The 22,163-nt window shown below is 36.4% G+C and overlaps 1 protein-coding gene across 2 annotated transcripts in view; it reads left to right on the plus strand.

Moving 5' to 3' along the window:
* Nucleotides 1-21,633, plus strand: part of TRIM24 (tripartite motif containing 24) — an 89,691-nt gene extending 68,058 nt beyond the window's left edge. For both annotated transcript variants that reach the window (XM_065883540.1, XM_065883541.1), the window contains exons 10-19: nt 3,489-3,662; nt 7,521-7,694; nt 10,858-10,993; nt 12,487-12,559; nt 13,639-13,807; nt 16,133-16,461; nt 17,756-17,888; nt 18,861-18,935; nt 20,530-20,679; nt 21,424-21,633. In XM_065883540.1, coding sequence (XP_065739612.1) covers nt 3,489-3,662; nt 7,521-7,694; nt 10,858-10,993; nt 12,487-12,559; nt 13,639-13,807; nt 16,133-16,461; nt 17,756-17,888; nt 18,861-18,935; nt 20,530-20,679; nt 21,424-21,633 — 1,623 coding nt within the window. The remainder of the gene's footprint in view (nt 1-3,488; nt 3,663-7,520; nt 7,695-10,857; nt 10,994-12,486; nt 12,560-13,638; nt 13,808-16,132; nt 16,462-17,755; nt 17,889-18,860; nt 18,936-20,529; nt 20,680-21,423) is intronic.
* The last annotated feature ends 530 nt before the right edge of the window (nt 21,634-22,163 follow it).

Consider the following 22,163-nt stretch of genomic DNA (forward strand, 5'->3'; position numbering starts at 1 on the left):
GCATGATTATTTATCTTAAGTGTCCGAGAGATGTTACAGTGATTTTTTATTTAATACTTAACCTGAAATAAGGTAAATCCATCATTTGTATTAATTCCCTTTTCATTAAGGAGTGAAGAACTGAGGCATTTTAATAGATACTCCGTGACTTGGTCACATTCTCAAACAGTTTTTTATATAAGCAGTGACAAACCAGAAGTGACCTTGATCGAGCCTTTAGCCTGCTTATCTCAGAAATTTGCTTTTGATCTTATTATTTCTCTCTAGGATTTACTGCTATATGATATATATAATGTACAATCTTTATTATGCAGCCTAATTTTCCCACTTATCAATACATTTGACCCTTGAACAATGCAGGGGTTAGAAGTGCTAACCCTCCACATAGTTGAAAATCCATGTATAACTTATAGTTGGCCCTCTCTCTCTGTGGTTCCTCTGTATCCACTGTTCTGCATCTGAGGATTCAACCAACCACGGATTGTGTGGTACTGAAGTATTCACTATTGAAAAAAATCCATGTCTAGGTGAACCTGCACAGTTCAAACCCATGTTGTGTTGTTCAAAGATCAACTGTAAAGTCATTTTCTCATCTTTTGGTCATTACCTCACACACCTCTCTCTTTGTCCCCTCTCAATGACTCCCGAACTTCCTTCCAGTACTCTCATCTCTCATTTTATCTCTTCTGTACCAAATACCCACTCCTACATTTTTCACTCATCAGTTTTCCCTCATCTGTAAACTTTTACACTGCCCTACCCACCTGCTTTCTTAGTTTTCTAACAGTTTATTTGCATATATATGTGGGGAAATATCTGTCTGTAAGCAGGGTGTATGTGTGCCTCTTTGTGGGTGTGTTCAAATCATACTCTACATCTGTCCAATAGGACCCAGGTCAATTTAAAGGCCTCCTTCTAAAAATCACTTATACAGTAGTTCCCTATTTCTTCCTCTGAAGATTAGCCGTGTAATCTGAATGATTAAAGAGTTGTGTGATACAGAGCTAGAATACATAGTTATATGACTGAGTGGTACAAACTTGATAAACATTATGCATCTGTTTATTGAGCGGTGTACAGTATACTCTATCATACTCTAATGGACAGGGCTAAGTTTGTTAGATCTAAGTATGTTATTTTATACATAATGGTTGTCACTCCCGGGCTAGATTTACTGCTCTGGAGATAACTCTCATTCATATGTATACATTAATTTCCTAAACAGTGGGTGGATGTTAGAAGGACATCTGCTATGCTTCATGGTTATACTAGAATAAAATGAAATAATACTAGAATAAAATGAAAACCTGTAATAATAAAAGTATTTAGAGTGAAGGTGAGGATAGTGATGATTATATGTCAGTTTGCTTAAGCTCTCAATTATTTCTCTATTCTCTCCCTTTTTTCCTTCTTGCAAATTAATTGATTCCATTTAATTAAAATAGCACTGGTTTTGCTATTTCTTTTATGCTTATCACTAGCTGCTAGTCTTATTCTTTCAAGTTGCTTTTCCTGTCACAGGGTTCTTAGAAATTAACTCAATCAACTATAACAGTTTGGGAGAGGAAAGAAAAATCACCTTACATCTTCCCACACTGGGATTCCTTGATGGGAGAGTCGACATCCAGTCCCACACTGATTTTTCACAGAGTACAGTACTCTGGCATCAAGTGTCATTTCTTGACTGAATCAATATATAAATCTCAGGGCAGGGGTAGGCAGAAGACTTCCATAACTACTTTTGTTCTCCCTTAAGGATCATTTTGGGTGCTTTTCCACTTTTTAAAAAATTGTCTCTTTGATTAACTTAGAAGTTTTCCACTATGATTCCCCCGTTATTCTCTGTTTGTGTTTCTATGATATAAATCCCTTCAAGTCACAAAACTTTAATAGAAGAATCAGAGAATTGCTATGGCTTCAGGCTTACGCTTTTATAAGATGTTTTCATTTTCTCGTTTTCTCTAATATTTTTCTGTTCTTCACCCAGAAGAACAGAATTTCAAGAATTTCCCTCGATCTTCAAATAGTGCCTAAATCTACTTTTCATTGGGTCTGTAATTGCTGGTCACTCTTGAAAGTTATTGACGGTGAACCCAGTGCCAACTAATTTGCAAGAGAGGGAAAGAGAAATAATTTACCCAGGAAAGGAGATGAATTCCAAAAATGGGAGAAGGAAAAGAACAAAAAGAGGGCAGAGCTACACTTTATGGCTGTCTGCCTTCACAGTGTCAAAGTTTAAGATGTTGCTATTTCAGCCTTTATAAATTTCACATTTATTTTTCCCACCTTGAATGTGGGAGTTAATAGCTCCCTTTCTGAGAAGTTCTTATTCATATGCAGTTAAGATAGCCTGAAAGTAAGTATTTACTTTGCAATAAGTTGCCAACCTTAGAGAGAATTGGGTAGTCAAGGTGAGACTGGCATATACGGTTACCTTTTTCTAGAACACTGGTCTCAATTTCTAGGGCTAGCATTTATTGAGCAAACTTGGCTTGCCTTCCCAGCCCCTACCCTGCCCTATAATCAACCACTGTTGTCCTTGAAGGGTGTCCTTTCAAAATCTGTTTTCTTTTAGAGAGACTCATCTTCTAAGCCGTAATTAGTACCTTAACCCCCAGCTAAACACCAAAACCTGTTTGGGTAATGAAATGGCAGACTAGTTTTGGATTAAAGCCTTAGTGCTGCCTTTAACGAGCTGTGTGACTTTTTTCAAGTTATCCCAGCTTTTTAATGTTTAGTGTCCTAATTTGTAAAATGAGGGGAGGGTAATAATGCGATAACACATGTAAAATGCCAGTCACAATGCCTGGCACATAGTTTGATCTCAATAAGATCCGATTCATTAATTTTTAAATGTTATTAATATTCATCTGTTATTTATGTTTTACTGCTTGGAGCCAGAGGACTTGAGTTCAAATCTCAGCTCCATTCCTCCTATCTTTGTTACTCTTGGACAAGTTATTTAAATTCTCTATATCTCAGTTCCCTTTTGTGTAAAACAGAGGTAATCCCTACCTTAGGGATCATTGTGAAGATTAAATGGGTTAACACATGTAAAGCACTTAAAGTAGTACCTGACATGTAATAACTACTCAGTAAATGTTAGTAATTATTCTACCATCACATTATTTTAGGAAGATTGAAGAGGGCAATTCTTTACAGAATACAATCATCAGGGACTTAGAAGAATACCAACGACAAGTTTTCCCTACTTCCCAGTGTGGCCTAGATCTAATCCTAGTTTAGCCTACTTGCAGCTGGAAAATCCTCTCCCAAGGGTCTTTCCTAATAAAACGTCTTTTCTTTAAATTGCTTATACACATTCTTGAAGGCTGTCCCCTCCCCCCGTACCCTTACTGTAATTTTAATAAATGATTCATCTGTGACAGAATTGCTGTCGTTCTGTAAAAGTTATAAAATGGAGTTCTTTGTACTTCGTCTTTCAGGAGATGATTGTCACTGAGTTGGTTGAATTTCTTTTTTTCTAGCAACCTCCTCCACGTTTGATAAATTTTCAGAATCACAGCCCCAAACCCAATGGACCAGTTCTTCCTCCTCATCCTCAACAGCTAAGATATCCACCAAACCAGAGTACGCCACGACAAGCAATAAAGCCCAACCCCCTGCAGATGGCTTTCCTGGCTCAACAAGCCATAAAACAGGTATATATATTTACTTCTCCACAGTTGCTTGTTCTGCTTCTCTCTACTTCCAAATCACATTGAATTTATGGATAGAGCAATGGTGATAAAGAGCAAGAGTAAGCTTTTTCCTTTTTTCAATAAATGTGGATTACAAAGTTTATTACAGACTGCCCTATAGAGAGAGACAAAGCTAAGAGAGGACCTTGATGCTTTGTAATTAACAAGAGAAATCAAGCCACTTATACAGAAGTGAAGGAGGGTGAGTCATAGGTATGAATTTTTCAATGTTAATGTGTGTAGCTTTTAGGTGAGTGCATTAAATTTCCTAAGACAGAATTATTCTAACAAATACAGATTGCATACTTAGAGACCAATAAACAAATCTTCAAAGTGTTTCAGGGAGACTTCTTGGGCACAAACTTAGTATCACACAGTTTTAATATGTAGTACGTATACATCTGATAAAGTTTAATATTTAAGGTTATATATTAACTCTTAGAAGGTTTAATGTTTAAGTTATAATTTATATTTGTATTATATAAATTTATAACATATATATATTCTTAGTGTTTACAGGTAAAAATATTTTTTAGGTATTACACTTTTTTTATTTTTTTTATAAATTTTATTTATTTATTTTTGGCTGCATTGGGTCCTCGTTGCTGCGCGCGGGCTTTCTCCAGCTGTGGCGAGCGGGGGCTACTCTTCGCTGAGGTGCGTGGGCTTCTCATTGCAGTGGCTTCTCCTGTTGCGGAGCACGGGCTCTAGGCGTGTGGGCTTCGGTAGTTGTGGCTCATGGGCTCTAGAGTGCAGGCTCAGTAGTTGTGGCGCACAGGCTTTGTTGCTCCATGGCATGTGGGATCTTCCCAGACCAGGACTCAAACCCGCGTCCCCTGCATTGGCAGGCGGATTCCCAACCACTGCGCCACCAGGAAAGCCCTATTACACTGTTTTAAAAGGTTCTCCTAGTGCTTTGTCTTCTCCAAGTACTTGTGTCAAGCCTTTCCAGCTTAGGACTAGTAGATTGATTTCAGTTTAATTTTTTTGCCAAGACCAAAATAAAGAATATGATGCTATTCCCATAATTCTGTGACATTCATTTTAATCAAATGATTTGAAAGTAGTATTCTAAAAGTACATATACTAAGTGTGTGTGTGTATAAGATTATAATTAGTTTCGATAAAATATTAATACTTTCTAAAATATTTTAATTATTTTCAATAAAATTTATACCTATCTCTGTTTCATCATTAGAGGTGAGGTGAAAAGGGACGAAACTGCAGTTTGGTCTTAAATTCTGTTTATTTTCCTAATACTTTTGTGGCCTTGTACAAGTGTACTCTTTAAAATCTCCTTTGCCCCCACTATAGAGTGAGTGAGTACCTTGCAGAGTTTTGCTGAGACTTAGTGCTAGTGTATATAAAAGCACCTGGAACATTCTGGGTACTCAAATATTTCCTCACCTATTCCCTATGTATTATTTTTAATGGGTAGACATGTACTCTAAGAAGGTTTTTAAAAATGTTTCCTGATCAAAAGTCTAAACATGAATGAATAAATGAACAAGCTAGGATAAAAGATAATGGGGAATTTGTTTTAATTGATAGAGTAGCTTAACAAATTATAGTATACTTGTACAGTGGAAATGCTTTTTGGCTATTAAGAAAAGGCAGTAAACTATATATGATCTGCGAAGTATATTACACAGCAAAAAACTTTGTCGGATTTTTTTGTGAGTTATTTTCAATTTTGTGGTTTGTTTTTTATTTTTTTAATCTCATATGTATATATAGAAAAAACCTGGAAAGATACACATCAACTGTAACTGCTTATTCTGGGGAGGGAAGGAGGAAGAGAGAGAGACACAGACAGGTGGATGGATACGAGGGGTGGGTAGGTGGTAAAGATGACATTCATATTCACAGGGTTTTTTACTTAGTTTTTTCAGTGGAGCATGTAAATTAGATTTTTCAAAATTAGAATATTTCCATCACTGTCACTCTATATTGTGTAGTCCATATATAAATGAAACTGAGTTTGGGAGTTTTTTCCCCTGCATAGTCTTAAGATACCTCTTAGTGGCTTTTTTTCCCCCAATATTTTATTTTAAAAATTTTCAAACATAGTAAGTTGAAAGAGTTGTATAGGGGACAGGTTGCTCTATTTGCCTTCTCACTTATTATCCATATACCCATTTATCCATCCATCTGTCAATCAAACCTTCTCATTTTTTGATAGGTTTCAAAGTAAAGTGTAGATAGCAGCATGGTTCATCTCTGTATACCCTGTAGCATTCCTTTATTAATGTGTTTATTTCAGCCTCTAACATAAATGACAAAGAGTTTCCTCAGATGTTTATTGATGCTTAAGTACCTGTTTGTATATGAGAAATGGGTGTTTAGGAAAAAAACACCCGGAAAGCCAGGGTTTGGGGCTAATGTTGGATGGCTGAGTTTCACTCTTACGTGAGGTTTGCTAGGCATGTTTATTAGGAGAGTTACTAAGGTCACTGTCCATAGGTAGTGGTCCAATTCCCAAAAGATCTTTCTTTCATGCCTGAAATGCAGGGCCTGGCTGCTCATTGAAGCCAGCTGGGGGAAGAAGATTATTAGCGGGCCGGAGGCAGAGTGGGCAGGAAGCTCGGCATTCAGCGTCTGTATGGTTTCTTACTTGTCATTTTCAGTGCAATGCTTCTTTTTTTCTTAATTAATTAATTTATTTATTTTTGGTCTTTGTTGCTGCATGCGGGCTTTCTCTAGCCGTGGAGAGTTGGGGCTACTCTTCCTTGCAGTGCGCCAGCTTCTCATTTTGGTGGCTTCTCTTGTTGCAGAGCACGGGCTCTAGGCACGTGGGCTTCAGTAGTTGTGGCACGTGGGCTCAGTAGTTGTGGCTCACGGGCTCTAGAGCGCAGGCTCAGTAGTTCTGGCGCACGGGCTTAGTTGCTCCGCGGCATGTGGGATCTTCCCAGACCAGGGCTCGAACCCGTGTCCCCTGCATTGGCAGGCGGATTCTTAACCACTGTGCCACTGGGGAAGCCCAAGTGCAATACTTCTGCCTTCAGCCGAGCCTGATGCTCGTCAGCCCAAAGACTGTTTTACCTATTCTAGAAAATTAATTTCCAGCCTTCTTTTGCAGAGGTGGAGGTGGTCCTTATTATCTTGGGGTAGCTACAGGTAAAGTAGCAAACGAACGTGAGATTTAATCCTTCTTAAACAGACTCTCAACAGATCATCCTGTTTTTAGTCCCAGTTTCACCTCTTATGCTTCAAATTCTCAGGCTCTTAGGGGTTCTACGGTATATGCTGATTTGCTTCTCTGTTTTTCCCACTGCCAGCTTAGATTTCAGCTTTATCCAATTGGCTATGACTAATTCATTTGCTTTTTGTCCATTTGCCTTCCAGCTTCCAAAATGTGCTTTCTGTCTTCTCCCCTGTTTTCTTTGTCTTTATGGGTCAGTGCCTTTTTCAAAAAAAAATTCCCTTAACTGTCATTTTACTTTCAGGTGTATCAGGTAGGGACAGAAGAAAATGTATGTTTTCAGCCCTCCATCTTTACCTTGAAGTTGCTTTGTACATGTTTATATTTATTTTCCAATATGTGTAAGCTTTCCAAGATTGGGTGCTGTGGTTTTCTTGTGAATACTAACTGTTGTCTTCTGGTAAAAATCAGTTCTTTTTATTTTTTACGTTTGGACAGGATTAATGAAAATTATATATACTTGTGTCCTCTCCCCTTTCCATTAAAATTACAGTTGAATTCAAATAGCAGACTGTGTCTTTTACTTTGTTTTGTGTCTGGAAGAGGGATTAGATGGACATTTTATGTTACAGGCCTGCTGATAGACAACCTTGCTTCTTTCCTTCTTGCTACCACAGTGGCAGGTCAGCAGTGGGCAGGCCACCCCATCAGCTGCCAACAGCACGTCCTCTACTCCTTCCAGTCCCACCATTACTAGTGCAGCAGGATATGATGGAAAGACTTTTGGGTCACCTATGATTGATTTGAGCTCACCCGTGGGAGGTCCCTATAATCTTCCTTCTCTTCCAGATGTAAGTATACATAAAATTTATTCTAAGAATCTGTTTCAGAAATTTTAAGTGAACTTGGATCTGGTAAAAGGCATGGGTTCGTTGGATTGTAGGCTGTGCGTTTGTGTTTAGAAGTTGTTTTTATCCTTTAGAAATATGGTAACAGCAGGAATAATAAAAAGATTAATATTAACACTTGAACGTACTACAGAATGTCTTTCAGGGCACTGGAGTTAAAGTGTTTGTAAATGAATGATTATGGTGATGGATTATGGAATCTAAGCTGGGAAGGAAGGGGTGAGGACATGGGAGGAGGTACTGGAAGGTTGAATTGCTGGAATGTGATATATTACAATAGAATAAGGTTAGAGAAGGAGTCTAACATTTAAGACACCAGAAGAGATGGAGACAAGTTTAATAATAGAAATGTACCCTGAGAAAACCATAATTCAAAGAGTCATGTATACCACAATGTTCATTGCAGCACTGTTTACAATAGCCAGGACATGGAAGCAACCTAAGTGTCCATCAACAGATGAATGGATAAAGAAGATGTGGCCCATATATACAATGGAATATTACTCAGCCATAAAAAAAATGAAATTGAGTTATTTGTAGTGAGGTGGATGGACCTAGAGTCTGTCATACAGAGTGAAGTAAGTCAGGAAGAGAAAAACAAATACTGTATGCTAACACGTAAATGTGGAATCAAAAAAAAAAAAATTTAGTTCTGAAGGGCAGAACCTAAGGGCAGGACAGGAATAAAGACACAGACGTAGAGAATGGACTTGAGGACACGGGGAGAGGGAAGGGTAAGCTGGGATGAAGTGAGAGAGTTGCATGGACATAGATACACTACCAAATGTAAAATAGATAGCTAGTGGGAAGCAGCCGCATAGCACAGGGAGATCAGCTTGGTACTTTGTGACCACCTAGAGGGGTGGGAGGGAGACGCAAGAGGGAGGAGATATGGGGATATATGTATATGTATAGCTGATTCACTTTGTTATAAAGCAGAAACTAACACACACTGTAAAGCAATTACACTCCAATAAAGATGTTAAAAAAAAAAAAAAGACTCAATGAACTAATGCAAGTAAAGCCCAGTGCCTGGCACACGAAGAGCTCCCCTCAAATAAAAATCATAATAATAATAATAGAAATGATAACATTTACTAACCAGTGCAGAATTACCTCTGATTTCATTTTTATTTAAATTAAACACATTTACCCTCTAAGCTCTTTGTCAGTATGACTTTTTAAAAAATATTTTTCAAAGACAGAAAATATAACATTGAATAAACAAATCTTTATACATAAGTTGATACTTGTTTTACCTTTTCTCATCTTATAAGCTTAAGGTAGTCACTCATACAGACATTAAAACTTTTAAGAAATCTTGTAGGATGTGAAGGAATCTAAAATTTTGTATTATTTAGTTTGTTTTTCAAGTTACTGAGATCAACTAATATTTCCTAAAAGTTGCATCATTAACCTTACCAGAGTTATTTCATTTTTAAAATAATTGTTTATACTTTAAATGGGTAGAGTACATGTATTTTTCATGCATAGGCGATCGATAGGGAAACTTTCTGTGTGTCATTCCTATAATTTTATTTTAGCTTTTAGGATTATTCCACAATGTAAATAACTGTTTTTACATTAAGATCTAACAAATTTAGTCATTCCAGTACTTTTTGCACTCTCTGAAAAGTATTGGCCAAGGTAGTGCCCAAAGAATATTAAACATAAATAACCCTGTGTACTTCCTCCTTCCCCTACTGAAAGAGGACCCACAGAAAGTAAATTTTCCTCTGCAGTCCTCAGATACAGATGACCCTTTGTCCACCAGCTTTCTCAACTGAAATTCCTCATCTGAACCACAGAATAAAGAAACTGATTTGAGTGACTATTTCCTCAGTCCTCCCAAGGATGGTTCATAACTAGTACCATTCTAGATGCAGAGGCAAGAAGTAAATTCATTATATACAGTCTATGCCGTCGGACTGTAGGACTTAATTCTCTTGGAGAATCTTGATTGAGAAAGGCTGGAACTATTAAATTGGATTTTAATCACAAAAACGTTCTTGGGGAATAAATGGTATATTTAAGCATTAAAAATACTTGCATCTAAAGGGGGGTGGGTGAGGGTTGGATTGGGAGTTTGGGGTTAGCAGATGCAAACTGGTATATATAGAAATGGATAAGCAACAAAGTTCTGCATAGCACAGAGAACTATATTCAGTATCCTGTGATAAACCATAATGGAAAAGAATATGAAAAACAATATATATATGAATAACTGAATCACTTTTCTGTACAGCAGAAATTAACACATTGTAATTCAACTATTCTTCAATGAAAAAATAAAAAAAATATTTGCATCTAAAGTATTCAAGTCTTATTCAGTAGAAATTTATCGTATTTTAGCTTAGCAGTCAATTAGAAAGCAGTCAATTATTTGTATACCTGTTGCATTAAAGCAGGAATCTCTAAGGGATCAATTTTTTCCTACCAAACATTAAGAATGTATTTAAGTGAGGTTAGTGTTCTGAAAATGTGTTATGCGTAGACTTGTTTCATCAATCTAGTGCATACCAGAGCATCGGTTCTCAAAGTGTGGGCCAAGGACATGGGGGTCCGTACAACCTTTTTAGAGGCTCTACAAGGTCCTCTCTGTGTAAGACCAGATTTTCTTCTTATTCTTCCACCAAAACCACACATCTCAGCAGACTGAGTAAAAGATACAAGTTTCCAGTTGGCTGTTATTAAGCCAGACAATAAAGAAATTTGCAAAATGTGAAACTGTGCTACTCTTCTCATCAAGTTTGCTTTTTTTTTTAATTGGTACCTTTTATTATTTTTAAATAAATTAAGAAACATTATTAGAATTTCTTTTTATAATTTTGTTTTAATTTTTAAGGGTGTAGCACACAATGCTCTTTTCTCCTGGCTCATGACTTCTGAAATAGTGTGACTCAGTATATTTACTAAGGTGAGATATTAAGAAGCGTGAAAGCTTTCTTCAAGGTTGTTTATGGGGAAAGTATGGATCAGAACTTCTCAAATATGATATTTGCATGTTTTATTATCTGATAATAATTAAACTATTAAAGTTTTCTGATAAATTCAAAGTAGCTTTTAACTTACAAAGTCACAATGCCGTGAAATAATTTCTCATCAGATTGACTGCTCAAGTACTATTATGCTGGACAATATTGTGAGGAAAGATACTAGTACAGATCATGGCCAGCCAAGACCACCCTCAAACAGAACCGTCCAGTCACCGAATTCATCAGTGCCATCTCCAGGCCTTACAGGTAAAGTGGGCTTTTAAAAATTTTTATTAGTGTTTTTTTTTCCAGTTTTTATTCTATTTATAATAATTTAAAAAAAAATCATCCTATGCCTCCTCCCTTTTTCTGTTGGATGATTAAAATGGGTCTGTGTTTTGGGTACTCTTTATAATTAATGTACTTTCGAAGTGGGAAGCAAAAGTTAAACCTCTGTACATTTTCAATTTGAATAGAACTTATGGGCACTATAGTGCTCCCAGGAGGAAATTAGTATTGTACTTTCTCTTTTTGATAATTTGCCTGTAGTATCATCTCTTTTTGCATGGAATTCTCCTAGCATCAAAATTTATCAGTGACAATCACTCTTTTTGGTGGTTTTTTTCGCTATTTAATTGTGTTCAAGAATTTTGGACACAACTACTTATTTCCTTCAAGAGAGAGGCACTCTGACTAATGCTACTCGCGGAGACCTTGACAAATTAGATGCCTTAGACCAAAATAAGGAAAGAGGAGAATTTCTTAAGCCATTCACCAGTCATACAAGCATAATTAAGCAGTTGTCGAATTTTAAAGGAGGTACTTATTTAAAACATAAACAAACTGAAAGGAAATTGTTGACAAAATGTGGTAAAGAAACTGTTTAATTATGTAACAAGTTCATACAGATTAATGAGGAAAGTACACAGTATTGCAAAAGGACATGAGTAGATTATTCCCTAAAGAGGAAATACATTTAGTTAGTAAAACAGGGGAGAGGAAGAAAGATGGGTGGTTCCATCTCACCAGTAGTCATTATAAAATCAAAAAGACATAATTTGTAACTATTGAATGAGCAAAGATTTAAATAGTGAAAATACTCATTGATGAGGATGTGATGGGACAAATGCTCTGATACATAGCTGGTGGGAGTATAACTTGACAAAACATTTCTGGAAACCATTTTGGCACTATTACTAAAGCTAACGTTTATCCAGTACTAACTCTGTGTCAGGCAAGGGACAAAGTATCTTCTATACATTGCTTCAGTGTCTTCTGTTCATTAGCCTCTGTGGGGCTTTCTCTCTTGGACTGCTTTTATACCAGCCCTACCAACTTTTTATTGTCCTCTGTAGCTTTTGCTGGCATTAGTGTCCTCACTAAGCTCCTACCCTGGTTACTCTAACATGGGACATTCGACAGTGTTTGCAGACATTTCTGATTGTCACAACCCTGGATGCTGAGTATGTAGAGGTGCCATGGCATCTAATAACTGTAGGGGCCGAGGGTGCTGCTCAACATCCCTGCGATGCACATACAGCCCCCACATCAAAGAATTATCTGTGCCCAAATGTCAGTACTGCTGAGGTTGAACAGCCCTGCCAGTTTAGGGGGACTTTAGACTGTGCTGGGAGTTCAGCAGCTACTCGTTTTATATAGTTTCATTATGTGTTTCCAGTTTCAATGTAATACTAAGTGAGAACATTGAGTAGGAATTAAATACAGTTATTAATTCATTTTACGAATGTGTATGATCTCAGGACCTGTTACTATGACAAGTGTACACCCACCAATACGTTCACCTAGTGCCTCCAGCGTTGGGAGCCGAGGAAGGTAAACTGACTTAACTTATTCTCTAGCCTATAAAATCTGTAACTAGATTTCTCTCGCCAGTGTTCAGCATGCTTTGGTACTCAATACATTTTAAGCAATTTCCCTTATTTTTAACTTTTAAGTTAAATGTTTAATAATTATTATATATTATATGTTAATGTAATAAATCAATGGGTTTAGTAGAGTACAATTTTATCTTTAGAGATACAAAAATGTTTATTTGTTGAAAATAAGAAAATACATTTGACTTTAGTATAATAGCAAGGAAAAAGCAAAAATGAATTCTGTGTAACACACTGCACTATATAGGAACATGCACAAATAAAAACTTAGGGAAAACAAATAATAATTTTATACTAAAATTGGTGTTCTGACATTTCTAATAACCAAACATTGATTCTGTTTTACAGTTGTTGAAACTGTATTTTATGTGTTACACACCCACTCATAATGCTTGCAAATTTCTCCTAGATAGTGAACCCAATTCTTACTTTCCTAATTGTATGGAAGTAGCATACTCTGAAGGGGAAAAGTTTGCCTTTAATCCTATGAGAACAGAGTAGCTATCTGTAAATGGCTTTTTTGTTGCACTACATTTTTTAAAATAGCAGAACACCAGTAAATTATGAACCTAGTTAATTATCTTCACACTTTGTGACAGTAAATCGTTAATGTGAGCCTAGACTTCTCTTTGTCATTGACTTGAGAACGAAAGGAAAATCCTAAAAAAAGATGCTAATTCTAAGATAGTTCTAAGACCTGGCTGCCCAATTTTAGAGCCTCAGGATATTGAAGTCAGTTTTAATTCAGGTTTTATTTAAATTTATTTAAATACCTTTCCAGGTATGTAATGTAACCATTTTGATAGGTTAATATGTGGAACATATTGCATACATTTTGCATACAGCAGATGCATTTCAGTTATGTATGATTTATTGCTGATGTAACATAGTTACCATTGCTGTGAAGATACAGCATTACTCTGAAAAGCTATTATTATACCTTCTTTTAAGATACTTAAGGTAGCTTTCTTAGATTTTTTTTTTCTTTCTTTCTTTCTTTTTTTCTTATACTTATAGCTCTGGCTCTTCCAGCAAACCAGCAGGAGCTGATTCTACACACAAAGTCCCAGTGGTCATGTTGGAGCCAATCCGAATAAAACAAGAAAACAGTGGACCACCTGAAAATTATGATTTTCCTGTTGTTATAGTGAAACAAGAATCAGATGAAGAATCTAGGGCTCAAAATGTAATTATATTATGATTGCAATACTACTCCTACTTGAGGGATAGGATGAGAGAAACTTTTAAATAGCTCGTAGGAGATAAAAACTATTATATTTAAATCTTTCAGTAGATCAAAACAAAAAGATGGATGGCAAACAGGGAGAAGAGTTTGAAAAGTCAGAGGTTAAATGAGGAGGTTGGGCATTTGAAAGAGAGAACAGAGTAAAACACATGGGAGGTAATTGCCAAAGCAATAATACAAGGAAACTTCCTGTAACTGAAGGGCATGAGCATCTGAATTGAAAGGGCCTACCAAGTACCAGAACAATTAAATGAAGAAAAGACTCAAGTCATATCCTCATCGAGTTCAGAATACCAGTATTCTAAACAGGTTCTAAAAGCTTCCAAAGGAAAGAAACACCTTATATAGTGGATCAGACATCATAGTGTCACCCAGTCCTCAACACAGACTCTCAGAGCTGGAAGCCAACAGAGAAAATAACAAAATTGTGAGGAAAGATATTTTGTAGCCAGGATTCTGTACCCAGGCAAATTATCAATTATGTGTAAAGATTAAGTAAACATTTTTAGACATGCATGCAGGTTCTCAAAAACTTAATTCCATGCACTCATTTGAGAAGATATTTGAGGAAGATATTTGAGAATATGCTTCATCAAAAATGAATTAAACCAGAAAGAGAAAGACATAAGATCCCATTTCTGGGATCTAACACAGAAGAGAGGCAAAGAAAAGGGTAGTTAGTCCCCAGTACAACAGCTCCTCCAGTACACCCTGTAGGAGGAGGACAGAAGACTCCATTAGGAATGTATGTAGTGGGAGAAAAATGCTTTGACAGTATTGAGAAACATTTTATAACCCTGTTGGGGATTGTGAGAATGACTTAGATATCTAGAAAAATAAGCAAATGTATTAAATTTTAAAATATGGTAATTATTGACTCACAGGAAAAACAAAAAGTTAGACAAAAAGGAAGTGTAGTCATAGTACATTCTGTGGTTATGCAATGAACAGTATATAGTCATAATGATATAAACAAACACCTGAATACAAATTTAAATAAAAACTAGATATAATCAGGATATAACATGAATATGCATTTGACCAAAAATTGATTTTTCAGGATACTTAACCAGTACAGCAGTGATACTGACCAGCTGGAATAGATGCTGGCTATAAACAGTTATACTGGCGCCTACCAACTAAAAAGAAAACAGTGCTTAATAAAACTATGTTCAGAGGATGGTATGAATGGTGTGTGTAAGTATAAGGAGGGTGTGGAGAATCAGGAAGGAAAAATCTGATCTTCCATAGAAGGGAAAATATATACATTTAAAACTGAAGGGCTAAAAAATAAAAAAATAAAAAAAATAAAAAAATAAAAAAAACTGAAGGGCTTCCCTGGTGGCGCAGTGGTTGAGAGTCCGCCTGCCGATGCAGGGGACACGGGTTCGTGCCCTGGTCCGGGAGGATCCCATATGCCATGGAGCAGCTGTGCCCATGAGCCATGGCCGCTGAGCCTGCGCCTCCGGAGCCTGTGCTCCGCAACGGGAGAGGCCACAACAGTGAGAGGCCTACGTACCGCAAAAAAAAAAAAAAAAACTGAAAATATGTTTAAATTTGAAAATCTGAAAAATTATAGTATAAGCATACTGTTTAGAAGTATGGAGGTAAATAGCAGAGGAAAAAGCTAAATAATTTGAAAATAATTGCCTCCAAGGAATGATATTGTATACCTGTGCTTTTAACTAAATGTACATTTATTACTTCAAAATGTTTAAAAATGTTTAAAGGAGATAATAGATTTTGTTTTTAATTTGAAATTTTCACCATTCTAGGCTCAAACAACATTTAGGTTCATTTTAAAGTTATTAATGGCACTTGCAGAGGTGAAATTACTTCTAAGAATTAAAGCAGTATACCTTTTTATGAATGATAAAAAATCTATAGTAGGCCTGTTTTGTGTTTAGATATACTTTGAATTAACAGCTCCAGTAAAATGTATTTATAGTTCACGTGGTTGACTTCTACAGTACCCACCCGTTGCTATAGCCATCGCAGATTCAAAGATTTTCCCTGTGTTATCCACACCCTGTTACAGCTGCTGATCTTCTGTTTTGAAGATATTTTTCAGTAGAGGTCCATGTCTTCTTTACCATTAGGGACAGTTAGCAGTAAACGTATTCTGGTCTCATGCAGATTCACAGACTCCTTTGAAATAACCAGGTGCTCATGAGTGGGCAGACTGCAGTCCAGAATTGCAGTAGTGCTAATAAAGAATGGCAGTTTAAGATACCCATATGCATATGTTAACTCTTTCCACTGCAGACCAACTATCCAAGAAGCATACTCACCTCCCTGCTCTTAAATAGTAGTCAGAGCTCTGCATCTGAAGAGTCTGTGTTAAGATCAGATGCCCCTGACAGCACAGGAGATCAACCTGGACTTAACCAGGAAAATTCCTCAAATGGAAAGTCTGAGTGGCTAGATGCCTCACAGAAGTCACCCCTTCACGTTGGAGAGACAAGGAAAGAGGATGACCCCAATGAGGACTGGTGTGCAGTTTGTCAGAATGGAGGGGAACTCCTATGCTGTGAGAAATGTCCCAAAGTATTCCATCTCTCTTGTCATGTGCCCACATTGGCAAATTTTCCAAGGTAAGATGGTGCTTGCTTCCCTTTCTTACATTCTTTCATTATAAATAATAACAGCAATAAACTTTTGGTGATCACTGTAACATAAAACCTTTGTAAAAACTTAAAAAGAAGTCCACTTGGCATAAATGCATACACCAAAATTTTCAACACAGGGTTTCCCATACCCTGCCCTCCCATTCCCAGTGCTTCTCTCAAAAACCTAGTCTGTTATGACGAGAAAAAAAAAATAACTGGCCCTTTAAATTATTACAAGGGAAGTACCATAAAGTGTTATCGTTATGCACAACACTGCCATAATTTAGTGCATCTTATTTGCCAGCCATTGAGCTGTATTGTTCACAAATACCTTGAGTAAATTCTCAAACCCTATGAGATGATCATGGTCATAAAGAAGAGCCACTGGGTTGATATCTTAGTTCTTCAAAGGCTGTAGGTTTTGTTTGTTTAAGTGAGCCTTGTCCCCAAGACTCTTTTCTTTTTTTTTTTTTAATATTTATTTATTTATTTGGCTGTGCCGGGTCTTAGTTGCAGTATGAGGGATCTTTTAGTTGCGGCATGAGGGCTCTTAGTTGCAGCATGCAGGATCTAGTTCCCTGACCAGGGATCGAACCCAGGCCCCCTGCATTGGGAGCATGGAGTCTTAACCACTGGACCACCAGGAAGTCCCTTCCAAGGCTGTACTTTTAAATATTTATAATTTCAGGGCTTCCCTGGTGGCGCAGTGGTTGAGAGTCCGCCTGCCGATGCAGGGGACACGGGTTCATGCCCCGGTCCGGGAAGATCCCACATGCCGCAGAGTGGCTGGGCCCGTGAGCCATGGCCGCTGAGCCTGCGTGTCTGGAGCCTGTGCTCCTCAACGGGAGAGGCCACAACAGTGAGAGGCCCATGTACCGAAAAAAAAAATAAATATAAATAAATAAATATTTATAATTTTAAAGTTATAAGAACAGTACCAAGAGTGCTTCTTTTTCTTAAATCATTTGGGGGGAAAGGTCAATTGTGCCTCACATCAGCCATAGATTAATGTGTGTATTTTTTTATTTTGTGTATATTTCATGCCTCCTTAACTAGGCTAACGTTTACCACTTAGGCCTGTGAACTCTATTTCTGCTTGCAAGCTCACGCAGCATGGTACCACGTACAAAGCAGATGTGTGCTAAATCCTCAGTGATTAACACTGATGCCAAATAAGTAATTCTGCATAATAGATGGCATGGAGGGAGGTGGGAAAGGGAGGTGGTGAAGAGAGCAATGATGCATTAGGAACTCAGCCAGATACTTTATTCCCCAACAGTGGAGAGTGGATTTGCACTTTCTGCCGAGACTTATCTAAACCAGAGGTTGAATATGATTGTGATGCTCCCATTCACAACTCAGAAAAAAAGAAAACTGAAGGCCTTATCAAACTAACACCAATAGATAAAAGGGTAAGTTTCCAACCTAGACTGTTAAACAGTTGTTTTGGTTAGATGCATTACTGTAATGCAGATGTGTCTTCATCAAAGACGTGTATATTCAGTCCAATTTTATACTGCTTTTTTCTTTAGTACTCTTTTTCCACAAAAAAATAACAGTCTTAAATAATGGCAGATTTAGACTTTTAAATTTAGTCTACCTTTAGTCAGTTTCGGATTTGATTCAGATATGTTTTCTTCCTCAGAATTTGTTAAGAATTGGCACCAAAGAGATGGGTTTTTCTATTTACTCTTCCTGGAAATAATTACATCCTTTCACCAGATGGCACTAGATTTATACCTCAAAGCTAGCTAATAGATTTAACTGTAATTAACATTTAAAGCTACTAAGTCAACACTTCTTTATCACTAAAGAAGCTCCTTTGCTAAATTATTAAGTAGAACAGTCAGTATGAAAGTTGTCGTGCAAGAGAGAGCTGAAACATGCACTGCCACTGCTACACAGTGTTTATTGGGGTAAACTTGTAAGCAGAGAAGTAGCAGAGTACATGATGGAACCATCTGCATTCAGAGGGGGGGTCTTTAGGACCCAACACCCCATGGCAGGGGCTCCACCTCTGGATCTCAACATATGGATGTTCTTCTATTAATTTGTGTACTATTAATAATTCAGTACACAAATTGGAGAGAGAAGTGGAAATATATTTTTAAAGAACTTCAGATAGGTTTCTAGTGATACTGCTTTTGTTCCTGTAATTATAACGACTGCTCTCATATATGACATACACCCCAAAATGTCAAACAGTACACTGTAGTAAATGATTGAAATGGACAGCAAAGCTCCAAGTGTCAGTATTTTTCTTGTATTCATCTGGTTTTAACCTTTATTCTGATACTTTGAGACCTGTAACGTTGTTGCTAAAAATTAGCCGTGACTTCATTATTTCATTATATTTTCATTTTATTTATTTATTTATTGCTTAGAAGTGTGAACGCCTACTTTTATTTCTTTATTGCCATGAAATGAGCCTGGCTTTTCAAGACCCAGTTCCTCTAACTGTAAGTATGGATGTTATTTTGTGCTTTTTTTGTACAGTGGGATGATTTTTCTGAAATTTATGACAATCTAGTTTCTGTACCATTTTTCAATAGTAAGTTTCTTACATTAATCCAAATCTTAAAGCTTATTAATAAATACTGCATGCTTTAATCTTAAGCACATTTTAAGGTTAACAAACTGGCCCAAAACTTCTTTTCTCATATATTCTTTCTTCTCATCTCATGTATTTTACCTACTATTCCCTGGGATGATTTCTATCAATTGTTTCTCTCTCAGGAGTTTTAGGTATATATCCTAAAGCTGTTGGGAAAAAAACTTGCCATTTGAGATAAAGACCTCTCCAAATCTCTGTACACATTTTGATTTATAGGTCCAAACTTCAAGTAATAAGTAGACTTTAACAGTAGAGGAAGAGGTGTGTGTTTGTGTGTGTTTACCATTGACTTCAAAAAGCTTCATATTTAAAATTTGATGTGACTTCAGTGCATAATTTTAGAGTGCTGGAAATGGCCTGCTACTCAAAATGTGTTCTTCTCTGAGGTCTGAAATTCCTTTAAAAAGCTAATAGATTTGTTGAACAGTTCAATAAATTTAGAAAATTTAATGCAACATTAGAAAAGAAAACAAGCTTAGCAAATACATTGAGCTGATAAGCAGTGAACTTCTGTCCTGAAAACAAGTTTTGAGAAGTTGAGATAGGAAAAAGGAATACAGTTGACTCTTAGAACAAGACAGAGGTTAGGGGCACCGACTCTCTGCACAGTTGAAAGTCTGCATATAACTTTACAGTCAGCCCTCTGTATCTGCAACTTCAACCAACCACAGATCCTATAGTAATATAGTATGAATTCAGTGAAGAAAATTCGTGTATAAGTGTACCTGCACAGTTCAAGGATCCACTGTAAATAGTTTTTAGGGGGAAGGGCCCTTTGTACCCAAAAGAGCCAGGGCAAAAATATGCCAGTAAAAACTTTATTCATTTAAAAAGTTAACCTAGAATTTGGCACTTTTTATGATGTTGGCTTATAGTTACATTTGGCATTAATAGCAGCAGCAAAATAGCCCCCTTTTTCTTAATATATATCATCTCATTTAGTCTTTACAAAATCCTATGAGATTGGTAGAATTATTTCTATTTGAAATATGAAGAAACAGGTTCAGTGAAATGACTGAACCCAGTAACTTACCCAGGAGAATGCTAGTGAGTAGCAGAGCTGGGGTTCAAACCCAGATTCAAAGCCCACTTGCTATAACACATGCAGCAAAAGCATGTCAAATCTTACTAGAAGTAATACTTTTTCTACTGATTGCTTTTTGTTTAATAATGAAGGAGAATAGTAAGAGGGAAAATGTGGTAAGTTTTTTTCATTAAAAATAACTGGTGAAGATTTTTGATAAAAGTGACACTAAACATTTACCAGTGTGTGGAAGCATTCAGGCACTTGTAAATTTTGCTGAATAGATTTCCTTATCAATGACAAAATAGAACAGAGAAAAGCCATGAGAACAATCTGAATTTTATACTACTTCTTATAGGATTTATATAGGACCAGGTAGAATTTATTTATTATAGCATCTCATATCTTTTGAAAGGTGCCAGATTATTACAAAATAATTAAAAATCCAATGGACTTGTCAACCATCAAGAAAAGACTACAAGAAGATTATTCCATGTATACAAAGCCTGAAGATTTTGTAGCTGATTTTAGATTGATCTTTCAAAACTGTGCTGAATTCAATGAGGTGAGAAGAAAAAAAAATAATAGCAATGTGAAAGTAATGTTAAACCAAACACCTTACCGACAGACGAGGAGATCAAGATATCTATCTGTGGTAGCATAAATAACCAAAAGTTCAAGTCTGTCAGCGAATGAAAGAGGTAGTTAGGAAGACTTTATCCACGTGTATATTCAAAGATTTATTATATGGTGACAACTTGAAAACAATTTAGAAAATATTTTTATCTAACCCAGAAGCACCTTTATTTCTTGAAATATGGCACTTCACCAGAGTTTAGTCTTTGTGATGTTGATATTAAAATATTAAGAATGTGGTTTAGATAGTTCTTAATTAAGAATTTTCTCAAAAACTTTATCATCTGTTAGTTTATCTAAACATCTATCAGACTTATAGCCTTTTGTTGATAGTTTGTCCTTTGTATTGGCTACTCATTCCAGAGTTCCATGTTTCATTTAATTTGTTCTAAAAATACCTGTTAGATGATTCTCTGATTATGGCATCTCTGTGATACCTCTTTGGTAATCCAGATGAGTCAAAGCCTTTTATTTACTTCTTATCTGATCTCCTCTAGATTTTGTCTAGCCCCAGACTTTTGTTTACTTTATATCAAAGCTATACATAAACATTTTTTCCAAAACAATCCACTGATATTCATAATCTTCAGTTAGAAGGGAACAAAAATGTGAGAAATCCACGACTTTATTGACTATCTAAAAATTTTTTTTAATTCTTATTTTTATTCAACAGCCTGATTCAGAAGTAGCCAATGCTGGTATAAAACTTGAAAGCTATTTTGAAGAACTTCTGAAGAACCTTTATCCAGAAAAACGGTTTCCTAAAGTAGAATTCAGGAATGAATCAGAAGATAATAAATTTAGTGATGACTCAGATGATGACTTTGTACAGCCCCGGAAGAAACGCCTCAAAAGCATAGAGGAACGCCAGTTGCTTAAATAAGCAACACCACTGGCGTGTGCTGGTTTTTAGATTTTTTTTTTGTTTTCAAAAAACATTTTTGTCAGTAATTTAACATCATTACCAAGAAGAGCTTGTGACCACTTTAAGTTTTCAATGTTTACTAGACTCTGATTTCCTTAATAACCCATTTCTTTTAACCTTCTTATTAAGAAAGAAAAAGAGGGAGGAAGGAAGGAGAAAGGAATAAAGAAAGAAGCATCAACAACAAAATAAAAAGACATTCTCCCCACTTATTGGATTTCAAACTGCAGTCTGGAGTGATAGCAACTATAGAAAGGAAATAGACTTTGTTTGAACTCTAAGTTGAAAATTTAATGTGGTTTGGATGTGTGCGTTAATCCATTTTTAGAAAATACCACTACTCATTAACTATGGACCAACCATGAGTTAGGTGTACTGTACGTAAGAGCAGTACTCCAATGAATATGAGTGGTAATAAGAGTTCTATCCTAGGATGCCCACTGGTGCAACGAAAAGGTAGATTAGATGCTATTAAGAAGGCACCTAAT

Source organism: Phocoena phocoena, chromosome 9, assembly GCF_963924675.1.
Source record: "Phocoena phocoena chromosome 9, mPhoPho1.1, whole genome shotgun sequence".
Lineage (NCBI taxonomy): Eukaryota > Metazoa > Chordata > Mammalia > Artiodactyla > Phocoenidae > Phocoena > Phocoena phocoena.